The 26,475-nt window shown below is 43.0% G+C and overlaps 1 protein-coding gene across 3 annotated transcripts in view; it reads left to right on the top strand.

Moving 5' to 3' along the window:
* Nucleotides 1-26,475, top strand: part of ACTN1 (actinin alpha 1) — a 134,805-nt gene that overhangs the window by 83,172 nt on the left and 25,158 nt on the right. For all 3 annotated transcript variants that reach the window (XM_036734527.1, XM_036734528.1, XM_036734526.1), the window contains exons 4-11: nucleotides 4,915-5,001; nucleotides 5,740-5,827; nucleotides 7,143-7,221; nucleotides 9,584-9,665; nucleotides 11,644-11,729; nucleotides 21,124-21,216; nucleotides 22,040-22,270; nucleotides 25,312-25,459. In XM_036734527.1, the coding sequence (XP_036590422.1) occupies nucleotides 4,915-5,001; nucleotides 5,740-5,827; nucleotides 7,143-7,221; nucleotides 9,584-9,665; nucleotides 11,644-11,729; nucleotides 21,124-21,216; nucleotides 22,040-22,270; nucleotides 25,312-25,459 (894 nt within the window). The remainder of the gene's footprint in view (nucleotides 1-4,914; nucleotides 5,002-5,739; nucleotides 5,828-7,142; nucleotides 7,222-9,583; nucleotides 9,666-11,643; nucleotides 11,730-21,123; nucleotides 21,217-22,039; nucleotides 22,271-25,311; nucleotides 25,460-26,475) is intronic.

The following is a 26,475-nucleotide window of genomic DNA, read 5'->3' as shown; positions in this document are numbered from 1 at the left end:
ATTGCTCTGTGATTCTTTGCATTTGCCTTGTTGTCATTGGGTATGTTATTTTCTTGTTTCAGCTTGCTTTACTCTATATCCTTTCATGTAAGTTTCCAGGCTTTTTGTATTCATTATATTTGTCTTTCCTGACATACCACAATTTGTTTAGTCATTCACTAGTCCTTGGCATACTCTTTGTTTCCAGTTTTGACATAAATATTTTAGTGTATATGGGGACTTTCTTCTTATCAGTATCTTATATAATCCTATTAATTGAATCTCTGGGTCAGAAAGATTGAGTCCACAATCTGTGGACATTTTCATTCCTTTATTTGCATTATTCCAAATTGCTTTAGCGTAAATTTAAGTATTATAGTCAAAGAAACTAAAGATTAGAGAGATGCGTGTGAACCTCAAGGTTACATGGCTTGGAAATGTCAGGGCTGGGATTTTACTCCAAGACTAGTGACTTTCCACTATACCACATGATCTGAGCATTTTGTGACTTCAGTTGTAGTTTACCCTTGTAGTAGATTCATCTAGTTGCTTCCCTCTTTGATGCCTCAATCATTCCTCCTTCTATACATTTAAATGTGGCTAGTCTTTAGAGTGTTGGGAAATCAGTGAATGGTGTTGAATTAAACACAATTATATGCATATTCATATTTTCTGAGATAAGTCTGAAAATTGCAATCTACCACCCCTAGAAGCGAAGGGATAGACAGCCAGTTTGGGACCATATGAGGGCAGGCTAGTCAGTGAGATGAGATTGTGGGTCTGGTACATAGCTACTTAATTTGAGATATCTCACTGCTCTACACCTTGCACAGCTCTATACTTTCCATTGAAAAATTTTCTCTAACTCTAGTGAGAAATTCCACAGATGCTGTTGGAGCCAGTAATCTGAGATTTTTTTTTTTTTGCATAGGTGACGGAAGGGGTGAGTCAAAAGGCCAAAATGCAGAGGAGTCACTTGCTTACTTAAAGCTAGGGGAATGTCAGTAAACAGAAATCTCCAGGTGTCTTCTGTATAAGGCTGAGCTTAATTGCCTCTTCTCCAACAGCGGAAGTGTAGGAAGTGAGGCGTAATAAAGAAGTCAGCACAGTGGCTCTGGTAACTTGGCCTTTGGGAATCTTCCTGGTTCTAGAACCATTCATGGGGAAGTAGCATTCAGTTCTGTCTCCTTTAGTGAAGAGGGTGTTGACTCTCAGGCTGTAGTTATCTTTGGAATTCCATCTTTGTCTGAGATATATTTAGTGTGGGGTACATTATTCCTTATCCTATACTTGCCTCTTCCTGCCCCCTTACCTTAGCAGTGCAGTATGTGAAAAAGTCAGTCAGCCAACAAGCATTTAAGTGCTTAACTATATTCGGGTTACTGTATAGCACTTACATGCTGGGGATAAAAAGACAGACACAAATATCTCCTGCCCTCGGGTGGCATACATTGTAATGAGGGAGATAACATGTAAATAACTCAATACATAGAAGATATACATGGAATAGATGGAAGTTAACATGAGCAGCTGCAGGAACTGGGAAAGGCCTTCTGCTGAAGGTGGGAATTGACTGCAATCTTGAAGGAAAGCAAAAAGACCAAGAGGTGGAGGTGCGGGGCGGGGTATTCCGAGCGTGGAGGACAATCCTTACAAAAGCTTGGAGACGAGCTGGAGTGTTTGGGAGAGTGCTGGGGCTCTAGAGTAAGAGGTTGTTGTTCAGTCATTTTCAGTAGTGTCTGACTGTTCGTGACCCCGTATGGCAAAGATACTGGAGTGGTTTGCCACTTCCTTCTCCAGCTCATTTTACAGATGAGGAACTGAGGCAAACAGTGTTAAGTGTCTTGTCCAGGGTCACACAGTGAATGTCTGAGGCCAGCTTTGAATTCAGGAAGATGAGCCTTTCTGACCCCGGGCCCAGCACTCTATCCACTGTGCCTCCTAACTGTACTGCCCTAGAGTAAGAGGTTCAAATCCCACCTGACACTAACTACCCGTGTAACCTTGGAGTTGTCATATAACCTCTTTGGCCTTTGTTTTGTCATCACAATTAAGAAACTTGTTCTAGATTTTCTTTAGGTCCTTTCCAGCTCCTAATTTATGCTCCCGTGCCTCTAATAATCACACTGGAAGAATTAAAAGGGTGGCAGAATGGGAAATAGAGCCTCCAGGTTAGAGGGCCGTGGCTGACCCTGGAGTACAACTGGGCAGGAGGCCCTAGTCATCTTTTTCCCCCCAGGCTAGAGGACATTGGTGAATGAGATGAGGTGGGAACGCTTAGCAGGTCTTCTGCAAGGCAGAATATTGGTTTCACTTGACAGCCCAGGTAATGATACTCAGACTTTTAGTAGAATAAACAGCACTGTGCTGACCATCGTGGACGGAATGAAGGGAAGGATTGTGGGGTAATGGAACAAAGTAAAAAAAAATGAGCCTGCCACATGCAAGCTGCATGATCTGAAGCAAGTCATGTCTCAGCTTTTGGCTTCTCCTCTAGTTGGAGTAGGTTGGCATCGTGCTCTGAGGTTCTAACCTTCTCTGATCCTTTGTTTTACTTGATGCTTAGCCTTTTGCATTTGGCTATATGTATGTACCTCAGTAACTTTCAAAGCACTTGACTGCTCTTGTACATACCTGTAAATATTGCCACTTCCTCACGCTCCACTTCAGCAAAGGGAGGGGGAAGTTATTTTCTCATCTCTCTTCTTTGGGACAGAACTTGTTCTTTGTAATTTTTCAGCATTCATTTTCACTTGTCTGGTGGATTTTTTTTTTCCCATTGTCATCGGTAGAGTCGTTGTGTATATTGTTTTCTTGGCTTTATTTTCTCTTTGCATCAATTCCCAGGTCTTCTGTGCTCTCCTGTATTAGCATGCTCTGTTTCTTACTGCATATTAATAGTCTGTTACATCGATGCACCACAGTTTTTAGTGTTAAGTGTCTTAACTTTCAATGAACTTCCATCTTCTGATTTCTAAAATGGGGATGATGGTGGTTGCAAAGGAAACTTTCTGTGAATCTTAAAGCATTTCCTAAAAAGACACTTTTGTGGACCATAGCAAGGATAGGGCTAGTGGTTTCCCCCTTCTTTATCTACTATCTATTTCATTGTAAGCTTGTAGGAAATACTGCCCTCTGCAGTTAGCAGCCGTAAGTAGAGGATTTCTGTGTCCCTTCCCACACTTCATTTTCTAGGGATCGGGCTAAGTTTGTGAGCAGTCTTTGACCCCTGTGAGCTACAGGCTAGCCAGTGGGCAGGAAGGAAGCAGAGTTTAGATTCTTGGTGGGAATCTTTGCAACCTCAGGTTTTTTGACATGTGATCCTGCTGCCTCTGCCACAGTCCCAACTCCTGGCAAAGTGTAAGTGTAGACAAGGTAGAATCTTCAACCTGTTCCTATAAAAGACAATACAGAAAGAATACTTGGAAAGCATAACTAGCTATGGAAAAGCACTTAACCTTACTGGGCCTCAGTTGCTGTAGCTATAAAATGAAGGGTTTAAATTAGATGGTTTCTTCCCTTCCAGCATCAACATTATAGTAAGTTTTAAGGTTATATCCCAGGCCTAACAAAGTTAAAGCCCAGCCTTGGAGTTTTAAGTGTGGACCTTAGTGTTCATCTTGGAACTCATGGTCCGTTTTCTGCGGAGGATGGAGTCAGTTCATCCATAAGCATTTTTAATGGTCTGACGTATGCCAGACGCTGGAGACACAAAGACCAAAGTGAAATAATCCTTGTCCTCAATGAATTTACATTTTATTGGAGAAAAAAAAATTGTACATCTATAAATACAAGGTCATTTTTCAGAGAGATAGGAAGCGGCTGGGGGAAATCAGGCAAGGCCTCGTGGAGAAGGTGAAGCTTGATAAGAGCTTTAAAGAAAAATAGGGATTCTAAAAAAAAAAGGTAGAGGTGAGGAGGGAATGCAGACTAGACGTGGGTCATCTTGCAGGTCACTGCAGCCCCAGCCCCCATCTCCTGCCTCAGGGCCCTCTGTCATCGCCTGTTTGGGGAGAAATGCTCTTCTCATTATCCTTTACTCTTCTCCCTTCTTTCCTACTTTCCCTGTTCTTCTCACCACATGACCTGAGCAGAGGTCTAGCTTTGAAGGCAGAAAGGGAAAGGGAATAAGCATTTATGTAGCACCGACTGTGTGCCAGGCACTGTGCTAAGTGCATTTTACAAATATTATCTCATTTGAGTTTCGCAACGATCCCGTAATCGTGATGCTGTTATTACCCCCTCTTTACAGGTGAGGAAGCAGAGGGGCTCAAAGGTTAAGTGACCTGCCCATGGTCGCACATCTAATAAGGGTCTAAGGCCGGATTTGAACTTAGGTCTTCCTGACTCCAGGCCTAGAACTCTATCCATGGCACCTGCTAGTTACTTCAGTGGAGGTAGCAGCTACTCCGCATGCTTGTATCCTGGCTTCTTTGGCATCTGTCTTTGTGTAGTGGGAAAAGCCCTGGTTTTGGAATCAGAGAACTTGGGTTCAAATTCTGACTCTGAAGTGACTCCCTGTAGTCTGCCTGGCCTACCTGTAGTGACCTTAGACAAGTCATTTGAGAGCCTCTCTGTGCCTCAAGGGTTGGGGTGGACTAGGCGACCTTTGAGGTCACTTCTAGTTCTAAATCCATGCTCCCAGATTAGGAATTATCCTGCCAAAGAACAGAGTATATGTGATGTGTTGGAATAAGGTGGAGTCATTTAGACATAGGGAGATACTGTTGTACCTCCCCAACCTAGTCCCCAGAACCCTTAGCCCACGGAGCAAAATATAGCTGAGTTTAGGGAACATCCTGGTTTTCTAGCCCTGATCCCCAGTCTAAGATATCCCTGATACAAATCATTTGTGGTCTGTAGTCAGTCTTACTCTCATGGCTGCTTGAGACCAGGAGGTATCCATTCTAATATTTGTTTGCTTTTTTCCTGCAGAAATTGTGGATGGGAATGTGAAAATGACTCTAGGGATGATTTGGACTATCATCCTTCGCTTTGCTATTCAGGATATCTCAGTGGAAGGTATGACTAGGGTTCATCCTACCCTCTTTTCTCACATTTTCCCCAGATGTTGATCTTTTCCACCTCTCTCTCTTCATCTTGTATGCATACAACCTCTCAGATAGTACCTGGGCAGACTTAGGTGTGTGATGATAACCTGGATCTTTTCACTTACACCCACTAGTTGTGTTAAGTTGAAGGTTCATTCTGGTCAAGTGATACTATTTATGGAAGGGGAAATGGGGAGGTTAACCCCTTTTCATATCACATCTGGGTATGTTCATGGTAGTTGTTACAGAGTAGAAAAAGGAGATGCATGCCTATTAGTTATATGGTAGTATTGACCAGACCCGCTAGGCTTTGGTTTTGTTGATACCCTGTCTGGTGCAGTAGGGAAGTATTCCACTTAAAACTCTTAAAACACTTCTCCCTCTCCACCTCCCACCCCCCATCCATATGGGCAAGTCAGCCCCATGGCCCCTCTGGACTGGTGGGGATTTCAGGCAGGGGAAGTACAAGGTAATGAGGCCCCCTCTCCCAAGCCTCCCCTAAAAGACTTAGTGCCTTATTTTGGGAGGGGAGGTAGGGGAATCCCATTTCAGAGAGAAGGGATTGTGTTTGAATCAAAGGCGGGAGATGACTCCACTAGCCTTCATAATGAGGGGCCACATGTTGCTGCCCTGAGTGGCCCTTGTATATGCATATCTATTCAGAAGCACAACTAACTTTCCCCTCTTTCCTGTTTTGCCTACTTCACAGAGACATCAGCAAAGGAAGGGCTGCTGCTGTGGTGTCAGAGGAAGACAGCCCCATATAAAAATGTAAACATTCAGAACTTCCACATCAGGTATGTGACATACATGCCACATGTACGTCCTCACAATCCTAACTAGGCTGTTTTGACCAAGGTGCTGTTGAATCCCCCGCCCTGCCCACCCCAGCTATATCAGACTAGTCTAAGCTGAGATTCTTTGGGGATATGTATGGAGTATTGAAAAGGCTTCTATATATTTTCAAAAATAAATGTATATTAATTTTTAAAATATCACCTGCATTTCCTAATATAGCTCTTCCTGCTTCCTCTCCAAGACCCATCCCTTGTAACAAAGAGGAGAAAAGAAAGGGGGAAAAACCCAAGATCAATAAAATTAACTAACACATTGGAAAAAGGCCAAGGTTATATACACTATTTCACAACCATGATCCCTTCTGCAAGGAAGGGAGGGGAAGGTACTGAATATCTATTCTTAGAAAGGCTGTCTGATGGTTATATTTCTTTACTGTTTCCTCCAGTGTTTAGCACATGTTCATTACATGTTTTTTGAGATGGATGATGATCTTGGCCTAGTCCCCTTGGAACACTGTATTACACAGCATAGTGGAAGGGGTTTGGAGCAGGGAGATATAATGCAATTCAATTTTGTTTATCATATATAGAGAGCTCTTACAAAGAGTAGGCAGTTCATAGTCTTGGCTCTCTGGACATCAGGTTATTAAAAATTGGATTTGGGGTTTGATTGGGAAATGGTAGTCCTTTTCCATTTTCTGTTTCCCAGTCTTTAACTTGCCCCTCACCCATCTTAAAAATAAGGAATGCCTGTATGATGACTTACATATGGTCAGAATGAGTCTCATATAGACTACTCTGCCATAAATAAAGAATAATAATGAAGACAGTCTTAGAGGGATTAACTGAAAAAAAATTATCTTTTATGCATTAAAAGTTATTAATTTATATGTAAATAGTTATTAAGCAAGCTTAGTTGGCTGAATTATTCAATGTTCTGCTTTTAATAAAACATTTAAAAATATGTTAAAGGAAAGATGATTCAGTCCTCCTGCCCCACCTTTTCTTCTCCCTATCCAAGAAAGGTAGCATGGAGTATTAGATAGAATGCTGACCCTGGAATCAGGTAGACCTGGGTTCAATTCCTAGCTCAGATACTTACTAGCTCTGTGACTTTAGGCAAGTCACAACTTCCCCGGGCCTCAGTTTTTCATTTGTAAAATGAGAGAGTTGAACTCAAAGATCTCTAAGACCCTTTCTAGTTCTAACTCTATGCTCCTATGACCTTGTGATCCCTCACCTACTCTCACTGACTCTGACCCCCACCCTCTCCTCCAAACTTACACATTTCTATGATTCATTCTTTCCTCTACAGCTGGAAAGATGGCCTTGGATTCTGCGCACTGATCCACAGACACCGGCCAGAGCTCATTGATTATGGGAAGCTGCGGAAGGTACTTACTGACAATTTGAAGGCAAATGTTAGAAATCCTTCCTTCTGTTGGCAGGGACATTAGCCCTACAAGTTCATTGGGAAGAAAGAAAAGAAATGTTTTTAGCTCACTATTGGGGTGGAATCCAGAGAGAAAACCATCCCACTCTGAGACAACAAAACAAGACAAGACAAAACGTTTTGAGCTCTTTCAGAGTATAAAGCCCCCACCTGCATGAAGGAGAGAGGGAGAGGTTTCCTGAGTAACTACTTGGTATTGCCACTCTTCTTCAGGTGCAGGATTGCACATGGTGCCCTGCTAGTCTCTGTATTCTGTATCAATGGGACCTTTACCTTTGTGTGGGTTCTAATCTAAACCATTGGTGACAACCCCATTAATTATAATAATGGCTCCTGCTACCATATACCCACAGCTTGTAGTGACTTCTCTAGAGATCTCTGAATCCTCATAAGGGCTTTCTATCCTTAGGGCTAGGGGTGTGGGGGGTGGGTGTTACTTCACAATGTGCTCACATGTAGGGGGTCTATCACAAATCAGGAGGAATCTGAATGAGACATCAAAAAGGTTTTTGTTTTGTTGTCAAGCACCAGCAGCGAGTTATCTCTGTCAGAATATGTTAATAGCATGAACAGAGACACATGAGATGAGTATATAGGGAAATGATTGTGATTACAGCTAGGTCCAGGTTGGACTATAAACCTGCACCTGAGAGGCAGTGCTTAGCATGGGTGCTTATTCATTATTAACAGCAATATCTCTGGCCAGGCCAAATGATGAAAAATGATTTACCTGGGCCAAGGCATTAAAGCTTTCCAAAGGAATTTACTTGAAAAGAAAGCAGCTGGGGCCTGGGGATATGAGATCTTAGGGAAAACAGCTTTTATTGCTGGGGTTCCTGACCTTGGTTCATATACTTACCTCCTTCCCTGCCCACCCCCACCCCCCCACCCCAAAGGATTTGTGGGTAGATTTCAGAGACCTGGGAACTTGGATAGGAAAAAATTTACATATTTATTTTCACTATCTTCTAACTGAAATGTAGTATTTTCTTTAATTAAAGACATTTTTCTGAAAAAGGGCCCATAGGCTTCATCAGATTGCCAGCTCAATAGGTTCATGACAGAAAAAGGTGGAGAATCTCTGATTTGTTGTATTATTTCCACAGATCTGGCTACTTCTGGCTATTTTAATTACCTTCTTCCTTTTAAAAAGGCTTATGTAGTTGTTCTAGGGCATAAACTCCGCCCCCCCCCCCCCCCACCCCGCGCAGAGTTTCCTGTGAGGAAAAAGCTTGAGATTCCTTTTTCACACATGGGGAAACTGAAGCACAGGCTAATAAACTGGCTTATGATTTTTTTAGGCCATGTAGGAGTAATCAAAAAAAGAAAGGGTTATCCATCAACTCCTTGCAAAACTGAATCTAAGCTTCTTCAAGGAGGCAAAAGATGTCCTATTAGGCAAGGCCTGTGGCCTTCAGGAAGATAGACCCGTTATTCTGTCTTTAAAAATTCAGTTATTTCTTCTCTCTCATACCCTGAGTAACCGGCCATTTCTTACCCAGTTGAAAAAACTGAAGCCTCGGGAGGCAAAGGAGTAACCGAGACTTTTCATCATTTGTTACCTTGATAATATTAGCTCATGTTTCTCTGACACTTTGCAGAGCCCTTTTCTCTTGAGAGCTCTTCGGTAAGTTGTGGACTTATCGCACCCATTTTACAGAGGAATAAAACAAGTTTATGTGAAGTGACTTGCCCACAGTTACCCAGACAGTAGTATCAGAGGCTTGTATTTAATCTCCAAGTCCAGTGCCCTTTTTGCCATATATGGATAGATCACCCTGCAGATAATACTTAGGATCGGGTGCTATGTGAACGCTTTGCCTTCTTGACTGCTTTTTTGATTGACCAAATCCTTAGGTCCACTGGCATGTTGAGAAAGCTGCTCTTACAGCACCCCCTGGTGGCTACTTAGTAAATCAGCAACATGGCCATTCTAAGACAGCAAAGATGGAAAACGCTTAAAGTGAAACTGTCAATCAATTTAATAGGATTCCTTGCTAAATCTACTGCATTTAAGTATCTTGGTTTCCATTGACAAGGCTGGAATCTATAGAACTTCCCATCCTGGAGGAAGGATAGACGTAGAGCTGGATTTGAAATGGCCCCAGCCAGTCCCTCTGTGTGTGTGTGTGTGTGTGTATGATTTACTCAGAGGCAGTAACCCATGTGTGGCCTGACCTCCCGTTTGGTAGAGCCAGCCAGTCCTTTTCTTCCATCTTGCTCCCTGTACAGAATGGGGCTGGCCAGTGCTTCCTCAGGTTCTCACATTATGCCTTTGTTTTTCTTTTCTCTCTTCCCGTTAGGATGACCCACTCACCAACCTAAATACAGCTTTTGATGTGGCAGAGAAGTACCTGGATATCCCAAAGATGCTGGATGCAGAAGGTAGCAAAGCTTTTTTTCTTTTTTTAAAACCTCACAAGATCTTTCCTTGATTTCCCTTCCCTCATCCTGATATACATACCAAGCTGCCAGAGGGACTCTGAACTGCTTTTCTGCTCTTATCCTTTATTGTAGTCATTTAAGTCAATCCATTTAGCAGTCATTAAATGCACTCTTATGTTCTAGGATTACGTTCAATGTTCTAGGACTACGTTTCTAGGTATTGTTCTAGGACCCGGGGATACATTGACAAAATCACAGTATGTACACCTATAGACAAATATAAAGTATATGGAAAAGTAAATATAAAGTAATATTGGTGTATGTGAGGAGAAGGGTACAAACAACTGGGGTAATTGGGAAAGACTTGATAGCACCTGAGCTTGAAGGGATTTCAAGGGGTGTGAGTGATTAGAGCATGACAAGCAGGGGAGACAGCTTGCGCAAAGGATCATAGGAAGGACATGGAATGTTATATAGAGGGAGCAGGAGGTAGGTCAGTTTGGCTGGGTTGTAGAATGGGTGGGTGGGGAGGAATGTGAAAGTCTGGGAAGATAATTTTGGAGCCAGATTGGGAAAGCCTTTAAATGTCAAATAAAAGAAATTGTATTTTATTCTGGAGGCAATAGGGAGCCATTGGAGGCTCATGAAGTGGTCTAGGCAAGAGGTGGTGGGGGCTCAAACTAGGGAGGTTATGGTGAGATGCAATATGTGAGAGAAAGGTTTGGCTGATCTAGAAGCAGACCCAACAGAACTTGGTCAATGGCTGGGCACGGGGAGTGAGAGGGAAGGAAGAGTTGAAAATGATTTCAGGGTTGCAAATCTGAATGACTGAAGGGAGATGGTAGTGTTTAAACAGAAATGTGTAAGTTAGGAAAAAGTTTGGTTGGGGGGGGTGACCATGAGTTCCATTTTTTTACTTTTTAAATTTGTGAGGCCTCTGAGATAGCCAAGTGGAAATGTCCTATAGGCAGTTGATATGCTAGACTGGAGGTGAGCAATAGATAAGGAGATTGTGTGAGTCATCTTCATGGAGGTGATCAGGACAGATCCCTGGAATAGACACATACATAGCAGGTAGGATAAAGATGATGGATAGAGGGAGACTGGAGATGGGGATGGGGATGGGGATGAAATTATCAAATGGGTAAACTGCAGGTAGAAATGATAGGGAGTTGACTTTGGCAAGGAGAAATGTCCCTTCTTTAGAGACTAGAGCAGAGGTGGGGAACCTGCAGCCTCGAGGCCACATGTAGCCTTCTAGGTCCTTGAGTATGGCCTTTTGACTGAAAGTCCAGGTTTTACAGAACAAATCTTTTAGTTAAGGGGATTTGTTCTGTGAAGTTTAGATTCAGTCAAAGAGACAAACTTGAGGACCTAGAGGGCCACATGTGGCCTGGAGGCTGCAGGTTCCCACCCCTGGACCAGAAGAGAGAAAGGGGGAGGGAAATGAGGAGGCCCAGTCATAGTCATTCCTAGGATATGAAGTTCTCTTGTCAGCTTTGACCAGGTCCTGAAGAATAGGATGACCAGATGCTGGAGTGGGGGAGGTGTGAGGAAGACTTTTCTGTAGCTGACTCTGTTAATGTCAGCATGTATATAAGTATGTGAGGTTTCCCCTTTTGGGTTGACATTTGGTTTTATATATTCCTGGGGCTAGGTTTAAAAAAACAAAAACACAAGACTTCTCTGGCCTGAATAATTTATATGTGGTCTGGGATTGCCACTAGAAGCCCTGTTTATCACAGTTTTCAGGTTAGGAGCTCAGACTTTCATGCCCTGGTCCTGAGCTCATTCATAAGTGATATCCAGATAGGATGGGGCAGAGGCCAGAAATGGCAGGAGATGTTTTGGTTCCCCAAGACTCTTACTTCTTCCTCCTTTCATCTTGGGTAGGTACCAGTGTGTCCTCCTACCCTGAGCTCTCTCTTAACCCAGTCTACCAATTGACTCCTTCTTAACTCTAGGTTTTTCTTCACAGACATTGTTGGAACTGCCCGCCCTGATGAAAAGGCCATCATGACCTATGTTTCTAGTTTCTACCACGCCTTCTCAGGAGCCCAAAAGGTATCATGGGGTACCTAGGCCTGTCTGTATACAGCACACTTAGTCCTCCTACTAATAAATACTTAGACTATTTTTTCCTCTCCCCTACTCTGATCCCCCTCCCTTTCTTTCTCCCCCTTCCCTCAACCCCTACTTGTAGTCACAGGTATCTACAGTTTGGTTCCCTTTTGGTAGAATTAAGGACTGGTTCAAATAGGTATGCTGTCATCGCTTGGCTCTACTCCTGCTGACTCTTGCCTCAACCCCCTCCCCCTTCCTTCCTTCTCCAGTGTCTGAAAGCTGTGGGGCAAGTGCCCCTTCTTAATCAGGTGCAAATGGCTTGAGGCTTTGTCATCACTAGCTTTGGCCACTGGTGAAAAGAATAGGCACTTCTAGGGACTCATCTATAGCTAGCGTTCAGGTGCAGTGAATGCTACAGTGTGGGCCATAGAGTTTTTCCACTGGGTTGGCAGGCCTTCTGAGTGAGTCCAAGTTTTTTGTTGGCAGGGAACTTAACACCAGTCTCAGCAACTAGAGTATTCAGGAGAAACCCTGCAACCATAATTCTCAATCTCTCATCCATCCTGCTAAGGAACCCTAAATATTATGACTCCAGACCTCATGACAAGAGATTGTCCTACTTGTTTTCCATTGTGTTGACTTGACTTAATACTGTCTCACAAACAACCCTCTACCCAGTCTCCCCTCATGGAGTGAGTGTAAACTCTGAGCTCTTTGCCCCTGACTGCATGCCTCTGCCCCAAGGCTAAGGGCTTGACCTATAATTGATGTCTGATAATATTGGGGGATAAGTCTAGATCCCACAACCCTCTGGTTCAGCTCTGCTTTGGGCCACCCAGGGAGGTAACCAACAACCTCCAGCCCCTCCTTGGAGCCTAGGAAGTGTAGGAGCTGAACAGGAGATTGTCTCCAGCTCCATTGAGGTGGCAGCAGGAGCATGTGATCTTGTTGGAGAAATGCTCATGGCAAAGAAAGGAAGCCGGCATGACCTTGGCATTCCCTGACCCCAGGATGAGAAACCCCTATGGAGGTAGGAATGCTGCTTTGGCCCATGGGGCTAACTCATGGATCATGTCCTCATCTGGATTCCCTGCTCTCCGCATGGAAATTGATGTGTCTTGTCTTGATATGCATGATAGGAAGTTTCTTCCCTTTCCCATGACTGCGCTCTTCCCTCTTTTTTGCTCTTTCTCTGTCTGTTTTTCTACTGTGTCTGCTCTGTCTCTGCAGTCTGTCTCTCTCTCTCTGTCTCTCTCTCACTGTCTCTCTCTCTCTCTCACTCTCTCCTCCCCCTTCCCTCTCTCTTCTTTTCCATCCCTCTTTCACCTCTCCCTCCCTCTCTCTTTTACCTCTCCCTCCCTCTCTCTCTCTCCTTTCTCTCTTTCCCCACAACTGTTTTATTTTATTCTGTGTGCTGCTGCTTCTTACTTTATCCTTTCAACCTCTTTTCCTTCTTTGCGCAGATGTTGTAGGCACGCTAAGGCCGGATGAGAAGGCCATTTTGACCTATGTTTCATGTTACTGCCACGCCTTCTCAGGTGCGCAGAAGGTGAGATATAATTCTTCCCCAGCCCATCCCTCTCACTCTTCCCTCTGTCACTTTGCTGTTTCTTCTGACTTTCCCCATCACTTCCATAGGCTCTGCCTTAAGTGGGAGCTCAGAGAGAATGGTCAGATGCCTGCTTTCCTTTTATCCCTAGGCATTAAGCTCAGGACCCTTCTCTGTGCCCATCCAGCAGGCTTTTCAAAGTGGGGTGGGGGGTTTATAGAAGCCTTTAGCCTGATATATCAGGCATTTGTAGTGAGGGTCTGAACAGATCACAAGTGTATCTGTTTTCCCCTAGCCCTTAACTTCCTCTTACCCCATGGGGGATGCTAACTCTTTTTTAGGAGGGAAGGGAAGAAGTGAGCCAAAGCCAGCCCATTCCCTCTGCCCCTAGGAAGGAGAGAGCCTTTGCTATCTGCCAGCTCTGCTCGTTCTGCTCCCCTGTCCCTTCATATAATCCTGTTCCCTTTCCAATATAGGATGGAATATTTGCTCCTTCCTAGCCTTGAAGCACTTCCTGTGTAGGAAGAAGCTCCCCCGAGAAAGGGAAACATAGACTATCCCTTTGCCCTACTATAGTTATTTGAATCCCAGAGAACTTTTTCCCTAGATAGGAGCATTCTGTTCAGGCCCTTATCTGCTCTCCTTCCTTTCTTCCCCAAGATTTGAACTTAAGGTTTGAGGGAATTATGGCCCAGATCTATTCTTGGCATGGTTCTCTGCCCAGTACAATTTCAGTTTGCCCCCTGGGTGGGCCTCCTTAACCCTCTTCATGGTTACCCATGGGAGGGCAGCCCAGACTCAAAAGATTTCTCCTACTGGCTGCCTATATACATTTCCTTTCCAGTTTTTCCACTTGGCTTTTTTGTCTCATTCCTGCTTCATGTTTCTCCTCATCCCTTCTCTGCATCTTTTAAAATTCCCCCATCCTATTCAGATATTTCCCCCGCACTGTGTGCCATTTTTACCACCGCCTTTCTCCTATTTTTTTAGGCCAGGAGATCCTCCATCCTTGCCAGGGAACTCACCTCCCTACTCAGGAACAGGAGGTCCTCGGAGTCTCCTACCTCCAGTGCTGGGTTTTTTGGTGGGCTGAGCTCACTTCATATTGCTGCTTCTTCCCCCTTTTTCTCTTCCTCTTTTTCTTCTTTGCATCCATTCTCCTTTTGTCCCTCTCATACTGTCTCTCTCACCCGGGCTACCATTGTTAGTCGTACCTGCCTGCCTCTCCGTCTCTAAAGCATTTGCTGTGTGATAGCCAATGGCAGTGCACGGAAGAGAAGTATTGGGGTTTTTTTTTTTTTAATGTGGCAGCCTGATTGTGATATTCTCCCTGCCTCCCACTCCCATTGTAAACATTTCATGCTCCTTTGGTCCACATTCCTGGCACAAGAAGGTCACTGTGCAGGGCAGAGTTGGGTGGCATGGGGGTCTTCTCATATCCTGGGTCAGGAGTCCTTCCAAAGGTCAGTCTTCCAGTGAGACTCTGGGAAGCCCAAGGAGAGAAGCCATCTGGGCACCTTCCCCTTTCCCTGCCTTTAATCTACTCTGACTCTGAGGGTTAAAGCCAAGCTAATGTCCTGGTTTTTCCCCTAAAGCTTGTCTGGCAGGGGGTAGGTTGAGAGGGAAGGGAGAGAAATAATGGAAGCCAAGGGTATTATTCCACGCCTCACTTGATGCGTCTGTGCTACTCAGATCCATGACCCTTTGCTCAGAAGCTTTATTCCTCTTTACTCTTTTACTTTCTTTGAGCTGAATTTCTGCTAAAGGTCATATGAAAACATACAGTTTAGCCTGACATTTGGTTAGTTGGGGTTTTTTTCTCTGCAGGTGAGGCCCTCACGTAAGCTGATTCGCTTTTATCCAAACTATGCTTTTGTTCTCCTTGGCTCTTATGCTTATCATACGCCCTCTCCCCCACCCCCACTTAGCACATTGGTGATTTGGTATGACACCTGTGTGCATGGGCTTGAGTAATGAATGACTGCTGGAGTTGGAGGTTGAGTTCAGGAGTGACAAGAATTTTGTTTCAGCAAGTCTTCCCTTTAGGATATGAGCTGTGCTTATTAGTGGTCATCCTGTAGGATCTGAGGTTTAGATTTTGTGAATTTCCTGATTGTAGGGACTGAAAGATATTTCCTTGGAGCTACAAGTAGCTATCTTCTGCCTCCCTTCTAAGAGGTGGAGATAATGGCATAGAGGAAAAACATCCATGGCTTGGGGAATAGCCTGGCCAAAGACATAGACAGGAAATGGAATATTGCTTATGAGAAACCGAAGTCAGGCTAGCCTCACCAGGCCCTGTAGGGCGTGAAGGGCAGTGATGTCTAATGAGCCTGGAAATGTGGATTACAGCCAGGTTGTAGAGGGCATAACAACATAACACCAATGACAATAATAATGGCTGACATTTTATATAGTACTGAAATGCTTTATAACTGTTATCTCATTTGATCTTCACCACAACCCGGGAAACTATTGTTATCCTCCTTTTATAGCATAGGAAACTGAAGCAAATAGTTTAAGTGACTTGTCCGGTGTCACCCAGGTAGGAAGTGTCTGAGGCTAGATTTGAACTCAGGTCTTCCTGACTCCAGGAGCAGTGTTCTGTTCACTGCACCACCTAGAGTTTGTGTTTTGTCGTAGAGGCAATAGGAAGCCCGGTTTATGCTTTAGAACTATAATTTTGGCAGCTGTGCAAGGATAGAATGGCAAGAAAATTAACAAGGACACTTGTAAGAGTGAGAGAGGATGAGAGCATAGACTAGGGTGGTGTTTGTGTGAGGGGAGAGATGTGTTAAGGTTTTTAGAAATTGCCAACTGGTTGAATATGGGGTGTGAAGAAGAGAGAAAAGAATCAGGGATCACCCCAAGGTTGTGGACTGTGTTTCCAAAAGGATAGAGATGCCCTCAACAGAAATAGGGAAGTTAGGAAGAGGAGCAAATTGGGTAGAGAGATGAGTTCAATTTCGAGTTTCGAGCATGTGGAGTTTGAGATTCTTATGAGATATCCAGTTAGAAATGTGCAACAGGCAGTTGGGGATGTAGATCTGGAGCTCAGGAGAGAGATTAGGGTTAGATTTATTACTTCGGGAGTCATTTGCATAGAGATATTTGATCCTATGGGAGCTGATGAGAGAGTATATAGAATGAGGAAAGAAGAGAGCCAAGGACAGAGTCTTGTGGTCATCCTACTTAGAGGGTATTCTGTGGATGATTATCCAACAAAGGAGAGACTCAAGAGACGTGATCAGATAGGTTAGAACCAAGGGTGAGGAGTATTAGGAGAAACCCAGAAAGGAGAAAGTATCAGGTGGAGAGGTTGGCCAGTGGTGTCAGATTTCACAGAGAGGTCAAGAAGAATCACGACTAAGAAGAGGCCATTGGATTTGATAGTTAAGAAACCACTGACCTTAGGATCCAGATGAGATCATCACCATATTTATATGGATCTTATCTGCATGGACCAAAGGATGAGTGACTCATTCAAAATGGTGTTTAAAAGAAATGTTAAGGGTAATGTTAATGCTACATACTAAGGGTATTTGCTGACTCTCCTTGGAGATTTGCATTGGTTAGTGTCTCCTCTTTGGTTATCTGCCACCAGATGAATTAATAATAATTACTAGAGTTATAGTGGTTTGTACAGTGCTTTCATCTTGGGACTGGACTGCTAAAAACTCCGAGAAAAAAGAGCATACAAATGTAAAATGCAAAACAATTGATTTACAGTATTATAATAAACCTTAAAACTAGTGGTAGAGAACTGATCATATGTGACCAGTCTGTTGCTTGGCTTTCTTTGACTATGCTTACAAGGGGGAGGAAATGGAATCAGTAGACAGTAACAGTGATAGGGGGAAAACCCCAACAATGCAATATTTTTAAAAGAAAACAATAAACCCTTAAGATAGATAATTCACTTCATGAACAAACAAAACCAAAATAGAAAGTGAAGGAATAGAAAGCAAAAATTTGAAATGTTGAAGTGGATTGTACACTTAGAAAAAATTTCACTCAGATACTTGTTTATATGTGTAAATAGAGAGGCAAGATGATGTTAGATAGATGGCTTGGGATTCAGGAGACCTTCGTCCTACTTTACGTGGACTCATTCTCACACAATATGATCTTCTCAGCTAGTAGATAGTCCAAGTTCCTTTGATAATTTCTTATTCCTGTTGTCTTATCTCTTACTACTTTGCTAAATCTGCAAAGTCTTGAACACACCTGGTCTCATAAGATCAAGAACTGGAAGGGAACTGACCATGTTCTACATAGTTTTAGAGCTGGAAGGTACCTTAGAGTTCGAGCCCAACCCCCTCATTTTACAGATGAGGAAACTGAGGCTCACAATTTTTCCCTGGGTCACATAGCTGGTAAGTATCTGAGGCAGGATCTGAACCCAGGTTTTCCCTTGATTCCAAATCTAGTGCTGAATGCACTATACCATATTGCCATCCTTCTGGGTTTATGTCTTGGGGTTCTCTTAACCCATTGTATTAGTTTTCTTTTCTTTGCCTATGTCTCCAGCCTGTTACTGGACTGGGACTTTGTGCTCTGATCCTCCCAAACTCTTGGATGGGAGGGGCTAAGCCTTGGTTCTCTCCCTGCTGTTGTTGCTCTGCTGGGGAACCTGAGGCTTAGAAAGATGAAGTGGCTTGTCCAAAGTCACCTAGTTAGCTGGTGGAGTAGAAAACTTGTCAGATTTGGAGTCAGAGGACCTGGGTTCAAATCTTAGTTCTGCTCCTGATTACTTATATTAAGTAAGTTACTTCTCTTCTCTGAGACCCAGTGCCACCAGAATGACAGCATAGTGTAGTTTTCTTATCCATAAAATGGAAGGTCTCGACTAGGTCCCTTCTAGCTCTAAATCCATGATCCTATGACCCTAGCTTCTCTAACCCCCAAATCTAGCTTTCCTCCTTCCTTCTTTCCTTTCTCTCTCCCATCTTTTTTTTCATAGTACTGTTTACTTCTTCCTGCAAACCAGGAAAAACCCCACTTCTAAAGTAAAAGCTCCCTACCCTCTATATTTTCCCTTTTTGGAACAATCATTGCCTTTGACATTCTCCCCAGAACGAATCTCTATTTTCTGGGGCCCTTCTAACAATGTGCTCCCCTAAGCTATTAAATCTTCCCTCTGGATTCAAAATTAGTTCTTTCTGTTAAAGAATTAACCAATTCTCTTCTCAGAGGTCCTTATATTAGTTCTTTCAGAGTTCTTTCCTTACAACGGTCATCGAGGTAGGTATACTGAAAGTACCTGTTTCTATTTTACCAATGAGGAAACTGTGAGTCTCGGAGAAGTTAAGTGGCCTGTTTGGTATCATATAGCTGGTGAGCATCAGAACTAGGACTTGAACCCCTAAACCTTAGGACCATCAGAGGCTTGCATACAGTGTAAGAGAAATAGCCTAGTTTAGAGGATTTGGTTTAAGTGTGACTCAGCCACTTTGTGAGATCTTAAGAAATCATTTACTTCTCTGAACTTTTATATGTAAAAGCAGGAGGTTAAAGCTTCCTGATCCTTTCTTGTTTGAAATCCTGTGAAATCTCCTTTCCCTTAATTATATCTTGCTAATTCTCCATGTGGGAGGTCACTGAAACTGATTCCAATTCATCTCAGATAGAAGTACTTCTTTAAAAAAAATGTAGTGATACCAGTTGTTTTTCTATCACCTTCATTTTATTTATTCATTGGTCATTTATTTATTTACTATATCCTTCCTTTTTGTATCAAGCCACTCTTTATAGTAGAGAATAGGAAAGAAAGCAGTTAAGCTAAACCAACCAATAACAATAACATACACAATGTTTTGTTTCCACAATCCCCCACATCTACACAGGAGGGAAGTTTAGCTCTTTTAAAAGGACCAAACTCATTTTAATTGCATGTAAAAATATGTCAAGGCATATTTTAACCCAAACAGCAAATGCAGGTTAATCATACAGATTCCTTTATAGACTGTAATCCCTAACTTTTAAAAATAGAGACATGAAAGACACTCTTACTTGGTACCATTGCTAGATAATTCTGGGCCAGAAGTTTGACCAAAGGTGGTACTTTTCGTGTTCTTTCGGGCTGAATGCAGTTGGCTTGGTTCATCTCTCCTTTCCCAGCCCTGTCTCTATACATTTTAGCCAAAGTAGGACAATGGGGTGAGGAGAAAAGGAAGAGATCCTAAAGGATTCAATTTTTTAAATTCTGATTTTATTTAATTATGAATATGTCAGCTTAGTTTACTGAAATGAACATCAGGAGCCAGATTTTCATTTAATAATACAGAGTTGAACTGACTTTCCCAAAGTGGCGATAATTCAGTTCAATGGTGAGACTTCATCTTTTATCTGAATCACTTTTTCTGCCTTTTGAGATCAGGCTGAAAACAAAGGTGCCAGAGGTTTTAGAGCTGGAAGAGATTTTAGAGGTCATTTAGTTCAGCCTTATTTTACAGAAGGGCCTAGGGAGGGGCTCTATTAGTCCTAAGACCCAAACCCAGGTCTTTTGCTCCAAATTCAGTGTTCTTTCTACCACTCCTTCTGGGAAATTAGTATTAATTGGGATTCATCCACCCTTATGTTCCTGTCAGCCTTATGCTAAACATTAAGATTTTGAACATAGAATTGGAAATCTGCCATTAGCTCTTTACTGCCCTTATTCCCCTCAAGTTCCTCTCTCTTCCCTTTCCATTTTTTCTCCCCTTCCTCTTCCTTTTTACATCTCCCTTCCTCTTCCTTTCTCTCTTCTTTTCTTCCTGTCCCTCTTCCTTTTCTTCTTTTCCTTCATCTTCCTTTCTTTTTCTTCCTTCCTTTCTTCATTCTTCTCTTTCTCTCCTTTCTTCTTTTCTCTCTCCTTTCTTCCTTTTCTCTCTCTCCTGCTTCTCTTTCCTTTTTCTCACCCTCCTCTTCCTTTTTCCTTCTCTCTCTTCTCATGCCCCCATCTGCCACTTACTTCCTATACATACGAGTCATTCATTCCTCCTAAGAGCTCTGCAACTGAAGAGACTAGCTCATTTGGTCCCCTTCCTCCATCCAGTATTACAGATGAACCGAAAGATAGGTAGGTAGCTATCTTAGTTAAAATGCTTTTCAAGGAAGGAGATTTTTACAACTTACTTTACTACTTTTTTACTACAACCTGCAACTTTTACTATAACCTACTTTATTTCATTACTTCCACCTCCCACCTTCAGGAAGTTCTTCCTGCTCCTAAATTCCTCCTCCTGCAACTGAAGCCCATTTGGTTTTGTTTAGGCATAGTGAATACAAAGACTGTTTGGTCACTATCCTTTGTTTAATAAACCTGTGTATACTTTGGGAGCCCATATGTAATTTTTCTTTAGGCGTTTTCCTCTTAGGCCTTCTAATCAGTTCTCATTTAGCCTCATATAAATTATCTACTTGGTTTATCTGGGGTCAGATGTTTTATCCCTGGCTGCTTTCTTCCTCTCTCCTTCCCTAGAACATTCTCCTGGGCCACCAACCCTTCAATCACATACTATGGAAAACATTAACATTTATATTAATCAAAACAGAGGGAAGTTAGGAATAGAATTAGAACGAGACAGGTAATCAATCCTTTTGGTTTGCTTCTCTGTTTAGCAGCAAACAGAAGATGAACCTGATCCATTCAGGTCCTACAGAGTCAGCAGTAATGAATAGGTAAAGAAGGAATAGCAGGATACTTTGAATATCTCTGTGTGGACTAGTGATGGTGACCTTTCTGGGGTTAGGTGTGAGATGAAGATGGCCCTGGAGCAGATAGTACCCTATCTAGCCTCCAATAATTATTCCAGGGCAAGTGTGCCAGTGATTTTTCTTTCTCTCTTGCTATTCTGTTGCAAGGCGGAGACAGCAGCTAATCGGATCTGCAAGGTGCTGGCAGTCAACCAGGAGAATGAACAGCTGATGGAAGACTATGAGAAGTTGGCCAGTGATGTAGGTACCTGCCTGGGGCATGTGCCCAGGCATTTTCCTGATCATGGTGGGGAATGATGCTTGTCTTTCATCGATTCAGCCCAAGAAGAAAAGATGTTCTCGTGTCAGTGTCCCACCTCATTTTGTGGGAGTAGGGTACATCCTGATGCTGCATGTGCTCACTCGTCGCATCAAAGTTTGCCAAGGGTTATATGGAGCAACTTTATACTTTGTACGAAAGTTGTATAATACAGCTCTGGCTCTTGACTATATGACCCTGAGCAAGTCATTTCATCTCTGTGGACCTCTGTTTCCCCTTCTATAAAGTGAAGGGACTAAATTAGTTTCTCTTTAAATCCCCTCCAGATTCAGTGACTATGTTTGTGCTTACATGTACTTGCATACACACACATAAATGGCGTAATGTTTACTGTAAACCAGGAAAAGTTTGTTGGAATGTGTTGGGTATGATTTGGAATTGGCCTGGTGGTGAGTTCTGATTAATTTAAATAATAGGCCTAGCAATGATGGGAAAATTGGATTCATAAAGGATACATCAGACCCCAGCTCTATTCCTGGAAGAGACCTCAGAGACCATCTAGTCCAACCTCCTTTTACAGATGAGGAAACTGAGGCCCAGAGAGGCTTGTTTAAGGTCCATGGGTAATTTTAGAGATGGAATTTCAGCCTAGGTCTTCTGGTTTCCCAACCACTCGTTTCTGTTGTACCAAGCTACTCTTCAGTTTTATAATTGGATCATGAAGTTTAGGCAGTGGGATGCCAATTCTTACCTTCTCTCCTCACACCTTACTGTCTCTGATGTTTTCCTCTCTTCCTGTCATAGCTATTGGAGTGGATCCGTCGCACTGTCCCATGGTTGGAGAACCGGACTCCTGAGAACACCATGCAGGCCATGCAGCAGAAACTGGAGGATTTCCGAGACTACCGCCGCCTGCACAAGCCCCCTAAGGTCCAGGAAAAGTGCCAGCTGGAGATCAACTTTAACACATTGCAGACCAAACTCCGACTCAGCAACAGGCCCGCTTTCATGCCCTCCGAGGGGAAGATGGTCTCGGTGAGTTATAGGGAGGCAGAGATGGACAAAGTGCGACTCACGTAGGGCTCGCTTTCGTGCTTGACTCTCAGAGCATACGTAGATGTTCTAGGTCCAAGTGAAACTTTATTATCATTACTGTTTTTTAAAAAATCTATTGATACTTGTTTCTGCAGCAACCTAATTTCAAAACCTACCCTTCCCCCGAGAACAATCTTCTGTAATAAAAGATAAAGAGGGAGAGAAAAAAAATATTTCAGCAAAACTAACCTATACATTAATGGAGTCTGATAGTACGTGCATGTACCACACCTATGGTGCCCCACCTCTGCAAAGAAGGGAGGGAGATCTAGCAAAACTTTATTTAAAATTTTTTTTCTTATACTTTGGACTTAATCACTCCCAAAAGAACATTTCTCTATACATAGCAGAACACAAGAAGTGGATTGTATACAACAGCATAAACCTCCATCTCTAACTGCTTGCAAACAGGCTTTACTAAGGCATCCTCTTCACAAAGAGCTGATTGGCTGAGTGCTACTCCTGGATTTCAGGCCACTGTGGTTCTCTGTCATGATCCGTAACAGACCCCTTTTTACCTGGTGTTGAAGACCGTGATGCCTACCTGTAGACAGTCTATTTCTGGCTGCATCCACCCAAACACTAGCCAAATCTCTACGGCAGATTTCCTTTTGTGCCCTTTCCTGGACTATCTCCAGTCATCCTGATCTATATGTGGCCACTGGACCCAGATGACTCTGGAGGAGAAAGTGAGGCTGGTGACTTTGCACAGCCCTCCCTTCCTCAAATCCAATTCGTTTGCAATTCATGACATCACCTCCCTGATATTATGGTCCTCTTCAAGAACAAAGGACAAATCGCAATTAGGCAGTGGTGTCAAACTTAAATAGAAACAAAAGCTACTAAACCTTACTTAAGAATCTCTGCTGGTACATATTGACTTAGAAAACCACATTTTACTATTATCTATGTTTTGTAATTTTTTTATTTGGCAAGCTAAACATTTCTCAATTACATTTTAATGTGGTTCAGGCCATCCCGGGGAGTGTTGCAGTTGGAGTGCTTGACACTTCTTTTATTTATTTATTTATTTGGTTGTTTGTTCGTCCATCTTTTAATTTATTTATTTATGGTTTTCAGCATTCACTTTTATAAGATTTTGAGTTCCAATTCCCCCCACCCCCTGCCCCCTGGCATGTAATGTGACATAGGCAAATAGTCTACTTCCATCTGCATTCAGACTCCATAGTTCTTTCTCTGGGTATGGATAGCATTTTCCATGTTTGCCGCTTCTAATGTAAAGGACAGGAAACTACAAGTTGAGGGTAGGCAAGAAATTTAACCAGGATGCAGGATAATCCTATTTGTATTTTTGTGTGAAAGGCCAGGATGGCATTATACATAGAAGTCTGGGGTTGGGAATTTGGAGTTAGGAAGTCCCTAGATTCAAGTCCTACCTACATATTGGCTGTGTAACTCTACACAAATCATTCAACCTCCGGTTGGCTCAGACAACCCTCTAAAACTAACCATTCCAGAGAGTTGGAATTTCTTATCCCAAAGAAATTATAGTTCTTCCTGTCCTCCCCACCCCTGTGTCCCCCAAAGAACAATTATAAGGAGGAATTTCCTATCCCAAAGAAATTACATTCCTCTCCTCCTTCCCCCAAAATAAAGAATTATTGTAAAGAAAGGAAACATGTTGCATTCCTGGTGAATGAGTCATTAGGGTCAAAAAGAATGATATGCTTCATCCCAAGCAATCAGTGGAATCTTCTTCAGGGCTAGATCATTATAGCTTAGTATTGGCCTATTAAGCATTTCTCTTGCTGCTAAACATTCAACTTAGAAGCCTGGGGAGTAGCTTCTGGGAGACAGGCATCTCTTTTTAATAAATGTTTTATACTTTTTAAACATTGTCTGGGACCCTCTACCCACCCATAGGTACAAAGAAAGCAATGCTGATTAGTCTGAGCATTTCAGAGAGACTTGTACCATTTAGGAGAATAGCTTTTAAAGAATAGAATAGATCCAGGGGAAATGGAGTGAACTCTGAAAGTGACTGAACAAAAGGTATTTAACTCATTGCCTTTGTACTATTGCTGTGAGGAAATAACTTAGGTATTCTATAGTACCTCCCACCCACATCAGCTTGCAGTTACTTGCATTTTTCATGCATTTGCCCTGTTTGTCTTTAGCAGACCCCTTCCTTAACATAGTGACTCCTAATTATTAATGATTGTCTGAGGTAAGTAAAGGGATTTTCACCCTGCAGAAGGATGGTTGGGGGAACAGGATAGCTGTGTCCAAGAATATGAAGGGTTATCACATGGAAGAGGGATTACATTTGCCCTGTTTGTATTCAAAGGGCAGAATTGAGAACAATTCTTGGAAGTTGGAAGGAGGCAGATGTAGGGTTTTGTTTGAAGAGAAATCTTCCTGATTGTTAGTTACCCAAAATTAGAATGGGCTGCTTCAGGAAATAGTGGGTTCCTTATAACTAGAGGTCTAAAAGCAAAGGCTGACGACCACTTATTGGGGAAGTTATTGAGGGGATTCTTATCCAGTGTTGGACTAGAGAGCCTCTGAGGTCCCTTCCAGATCTGAGCTTCTATGACCATCCAGACTCTGCCTGTACTAAGGATTCAGCCATTGCTCAACACCCCCTTGACCCTAACTGCTGACAAGACTTTCTCACTGTCTTCCACCAGGGCCAGAAGACTGCAGAAAAATCCCATTCCAGTGGAGGCCTGAGTGGCCTCAAGGAGAGAAACAGAGGGTTTTTTTGGTGTTGAAACCATTGTAGCTTAGGTTGGGAGGGATGGGTGTGGGTCACTTATAGGGCTGGGACTAGTTGGGGTGGGGAGGGTTAAGTCAGGTTGGAGAAGAATTCTTGGCAAGGAGCAGCTGATGTCATGATGATGGAATAAACTGGAAGTGACCCAGGGCCCAGGTGGGGTGAGGAACTGGGCTTTCCCATATTGAGGTGAGCCCAGATACAAACTGTTGCCATTTTTGACACTCTTTATCTGTCCCTCCAGGATATCAATAATGCATGGGGTGGCCTGGAGCAGGCAGAGAAGGGTTATGAGGAGTGGCAGTTGAATGAGATCCGGAGGTTAGAGCGACTGGACCACCTGGCTGAGAAGTTCCGGCAGAAGGCCTCTATCCATGAAGCCTGGACAGATGGTAAGGCCAACCTCAGCAGGATTCTGACCTGCTTTTCATGATTTCCCCTAAGTAGGGGTCCTTGGAAGCTAAGGAATCCTAGTTTTCTTGCTTCCTAATATTTGTCAACATAGGTCTTAGATTCCCATGTGTCAGTGACCCTGGGAAATATTCCCATCCAGCCCATAGTCCCCTCCAAATTATCCCATAGCATTTGACCAAAGTGAGACTGGTGACCCTCTTTGAAATCTCTGGGTAGGAAGCCACATGCTAGGCCAGGCAATAAGTGTTCCATGAATACTTCTTTCCCAGTTGATTAATGCAGAATTTGTCTCTGCTCTGAGAGGCACTGAGGCACAGAGATGGACACTGATTTTCCCACTGGATGGTGCCCAAGATTCTGCATTTGAGTGTGGTATCAGGACTGGAAGAAGAGGTCAAGAGAAGAGCTCCCAGAGAGCATAGCAATTCAGACCCATCTCATAAGAATCTTTGGAATCCTTAGTTCAGAGTACCCCTCCATTTGATCTTCTTCCAGCTGAGCTTTGTGGTACTACTTCTAGGTCTGCTTGCCTTCCTTTACCCAAGTCCTTGTGAGATTATATGGCCTTTTCAGTGGATTTTGGCTTGTCAAGATTGGGGCATTTATTGGGGAGTGGGCAAGAGGGAGGAAGGAGTTAAGTGGGTATGTAATATATGCATGCTATGACTTCATTTTCACTTGGCTTCCACGTGGAAACATGCTGTCTGTCATTCATTCACTCATTCATCATTTATTTATTATTTATTGCAGTGCCTGGCACGTAGTAGGTGCTTAATAAATGCTTGTTGATTGATTGGTTGATTAAGCACCTACTCAGTGCTAGGCACTGTGCTAGACGCTGGCTGTCGATGCAAAGCTATGGCACAGACCCTGTTCTTAAGGAGTTGATAAACCAACGGGATTAAAGACATGTATACAAAGAAGCCTGAGATAAGGACAAAGGAGGAGAGGTTTAGGCAAAGTACTGTGAGAAATTTTGGGAGACCTCTTTACC

Source organism: Trichosurus vulpecula, chromosome 8, assembly GCF_011100635.1.
Source record: "Trichosurus vulpecula isolate mTriVul1 chromosome 8, mTriVul1.pri, whole genome shotgun sequence".
Taxonomy (NCBI): Eukaryota; Metazoa; Chordata; class Mammalia; order Diprotodontia; family Phalangeridae; genus Trichosurus; species Trichosurus vulpecula.
This window is presented reverse-complemented; position numbering and strand designations above follow the sequence as displayed.